This window comes from Drosophila obscura, unplaced genomic scaffold, assembly GCF_018151105.1.
Source record: "Drosophila obscura isolate BZ-5 IFL unplaced genomic scaffold, ASM1815110v1 contig_206, whole genome shotgun sequence".
In the NCBI taxonomy this organism is placed as follows: Eukaryota; Metazoa; Arthropoda; class Insecta; order Diptera; family Drosophilidae; genus Drosophila; species Drosophila obscura.
Window position 1 is genome coordinate 20307 of NW_024542797.1, and position 3183 is coordinate 23489.

The following is a 3183-nucleotide window of genomic DNA, read 5'->3' on the forward strand; positions in this document are numbered from 1 at the left end:
TTTTTTTTTGGAGGTTAATGCCTGATTGCTGAGACCTTTAAGCCACAGCTTTATTTTTTTCTGAAGACATCATGTGTGCGTTCAGAAATTTATTTTTTGTAAAATGTCTACAAAGTTCAGGTACTGTTATATTTGTTTGTTTTAGACATTAATTTTCGAAAATTATTTATTAATTATTACATTTTTAATTCCCGAAAATAATACCTAAGATTTATTCTACAGTAATAAAATCATCGGAAAGGAACGGAATTTAGGGAATAAAAAATCAGTTTGGTGGTTTTATGCGAGTGCACATTTTAATAACAATGCCGCGTCCTAGAAGATCTAATCTTTCCCAGCGAAGCCGTAATGCAATTAGGCAACGGAATATCGCGAGTCAATTATCTGATGGAGAACGAGAAATTGCACGAGAACAGCGCCGCGTTAGTATGGAGCAAAGAAGGGCCTTAATTCGTGCTTCTCAAACACAAGAGCAAAGAGAGGCAGCCCGTGAAACGGCTAGGTTAGAAACGAGAAATCGTCGAGCTTATCGTACAGATGAACAGAGGAATAATCTTCGAAGTGCAAGAAGAAATGGTTCAAGTATTGATTTGAATCGAGCAGCGTTTCTGTATGATTGCACCATCGACTACAGCTTGCATCGTTTAGTTTGCATTGGTCCAATGGACGTTGTTTGCCAGCATTGTGGAGCATTGAAGTTTGCTGGTGAAACGCCTGGTTTGTGCTGCCATAGTGGTAAAGTGAAATTGCCATTATTGGTCCCGCCACCAGAGCCATTGCGCTCCCTGCTTTATGGCGAAACCTTAGAATCACGACATTTTCTAGCGAACACTCAAAAATAGAATGTCTGTTTCCAAATGACTTCATTTGGGGCGGAAATTATCGAAGAACACGGATATAATCCGACATTTAAGGTAATTTACGTTAAAAACTTTATTTTCTATCATTGTAAAAAAAATCTGGAATGTAGTGTAGTAATATAAGTAGAGTACTGTAAATACTTAGAGAGACACCATTTAAATATTAAGGAGCGCGCGTAGGTATCGTTCACCAACTCGATACATGCAGCGGAGTTGCGAGTAGAATATATTAGAATAGATCGTAGAGATAATATCGATAGGGAAGGAAGCGGAGATCGTGATCGAGGCTGGACTTTTTGTTGGAATACGAGCGCCTCAAAACTCACGAAGCGGAATAAAAAAAAGATAAAACGAACTGATTTGTGCGGAGTTTTGTAATTCGTGTACCCCCCTACAAATTCAGAAGTGGGATCAGAACCATAGTCGCCACAAGCAAATTGCACATTTTTTTTTCTTCTTCTTCAACCCTTAATCGACGCCGGCTGCAATTAAAACAAAACTAAAAAAAAATTCAAAGTGAAAATGTCGGATTTGGTTGGAGCAGAGCAATACTCAGCGGCACAACTGCGGGAGTGGCTTGAGTCCCTTAACTTGCCAAAGAACGGGAACAAAGCCGCCATGGCAGCTCGTTTAAATGAAGTCCCACTGGAAGCACGCGGACAGGGGCCGCCAGCAGCAGACATGTGCGAGAGCGAGTCGGAAAACGAGGTGTTCCAGAACAATCCAGATTCGACAAAAAACCACGACGCCAGTCAGCATTCTAACGGTGAGGACAAAGGAGAGACCGATGATGCGACGTCGACCTTCGTATCGCCGACAAACGACAGCTACAACAACGAACCAGAAGCACAAAAGGAGCAACGAAAAGCAACGGATCTAGCAAACGAAATCGAGGCCTTGAAGTTACGAATTGAGTTGCTAAAGCTGCAAAAGGGAGGAGAGAGCGAGAATATTCCGCTGTGTGCAGGCACGTCTGTCAATATTGAGTCTAGCCTCTCGCGACTTAATGTTGCGAAAGACATGTTGCCAAACTACCACGGCAACACCTCTGGCAACAATAGTGACGTCACTGCTTGGATCGCGCAATTCAGAGCGACGGCAAAGATAAACCAACTGTCGTATGAGCAGCTACTGATGCTGCTGATGTCAAAGCTGAAAGACAATGCCCTAATGTGGCTGCATTCTGAGGTACAGCACATGTCCATGCCAATTGTTCAACTATTAAACATAATGGAGAATACATTTCAACTCAAGGAAAGCAAGCTATCACTCCGCCGCAAGTTTGAGTCACGGTCGTGGATGCGCGACGAGGAGTTCGTCGGCTACTTCAACGACAAAATGATGCTAGCGTCTCGCATAGCCATCGACGCCGAAGAGTTAATCGACGGCATCGTCGAGGGTATCCCAGATGAGACACTGCGCCGTCAGGCCCATATGCAGTGTTTCGTCGCGCCGTATCAGCTGCTGAGGGCTTTCGAGAAAGTCATGCTGCCGAAGAAGTACACGCCACCAGGAGCAAGGAGCATCTCGGGAGAGTCTTCGTCACTGGTCCGCTGCTATAACTGCAACTCGTTGGGCCACATGGCAGTGGATTGTCGCAAGCCCAAGCGTGAAAGAGGAGCATGCTACGGATGCGGCAGCATGAACCACCAGATAGCACATTGCGGTGAACGGAAAGATAAGGTACAGAACGAATACATCCGTAAATTTAACATATTCATTAAGAATTTTAGTAATAAATGTTTTTTCTTAGACTGCCTCATCGACTCAGGGAGCCCAATAAGTTTTGTAAAGATCTCGTGCCTCTCAAATGGACACAATATTAATCAAGTAGATTTAAGTTCATATCACAACCAAGAAACTAAAATTAATGCGACAGAAGGCCGAGAAGGCGAGTTAAGTTCATGTAATTCACAGTATGGCAATGAAACGAAGAAGCCTACATTTGTTATTAATAAAAATACGAGCCACACATAAGTTGGTCTTAACAACAGTAGACTTCGTGTTTTCGGACAAGTTTCCGGTTTTGTAATTTTTAATGAAGAACAAATTAACTTTGAACTATTAGTAGTGGCAAACGAGTCGATGGGCCATGAGGCTGTATTAGGTAGAGATTTTATGAGATTATGTAAATTTAAGATTGTAAGTGACATTTGCAAGGAAAATGAGAGTGGGGAAGAGAACGTTGGCAAAGCTGAAAATGACGATTACGAAGAAGAGGAGTGTGAAACGGAAGACGAAGAAGAAGAGAGAAATGAGTGGTTAGGGAAGAATGAGTGTGAAATAGAAAATGAGTGCGACATAGAAAATGATTGGAGAAAAA

The 3183-nt window shown here is 42.6% G+C and overlaps 1 protein-coding gene across 1 annotated transcript; it reads left to right on the top strand.

Moving 5' to 3' along the window:
* Positions 1 to 1874: 1874 nt before the first annotated feature.
* Positions 1875 to 2828, top strand: LOC121404475. The gene is made up of 3 exons (XM_041594011.1): positions 1875 to 2048; positions 2115 to 2543; positions 2614 to 2828. The coding sequence occupies exons 1-3, from the start codon at positions 1881 to 1883 to the stop codon at positions 2641 to 2643; spliced, it is 627 nt and encodes a 208-aa protein (XP_041449945.1). The 5' UTR covers positions 1875 to 1880; the 3' UTR covers positions 2644 to 2828.
* Positions 2829 to 3183: the final 355 nt, after the last annotated feature.

Excerpts from the sequence above, each read along its gene's own strand:
- LOC121404475 (XM_041594011.1), top strand. The coding sequence starts at position 1,881 with ATGTTGCCAAACTACCACGGCAACACCTCTGGCAACAATAGTGACGTC. Across the intron at positions 2,049-2,114 it reads TAATGTGGCTGCATTCTGAG|GAAAGCAAGCTATCACTCCG; the intron begins GTACAGCACATG and ends TTTCAACTCAAG. Across the intron at positions 2,544-2,613 it reads GCGGTGAACGGAAAGATAAG|ACTGCCTCATCGACTCAGGG; the intron begins GTACAGAACGAA and ends GTTTTTTCTTAG.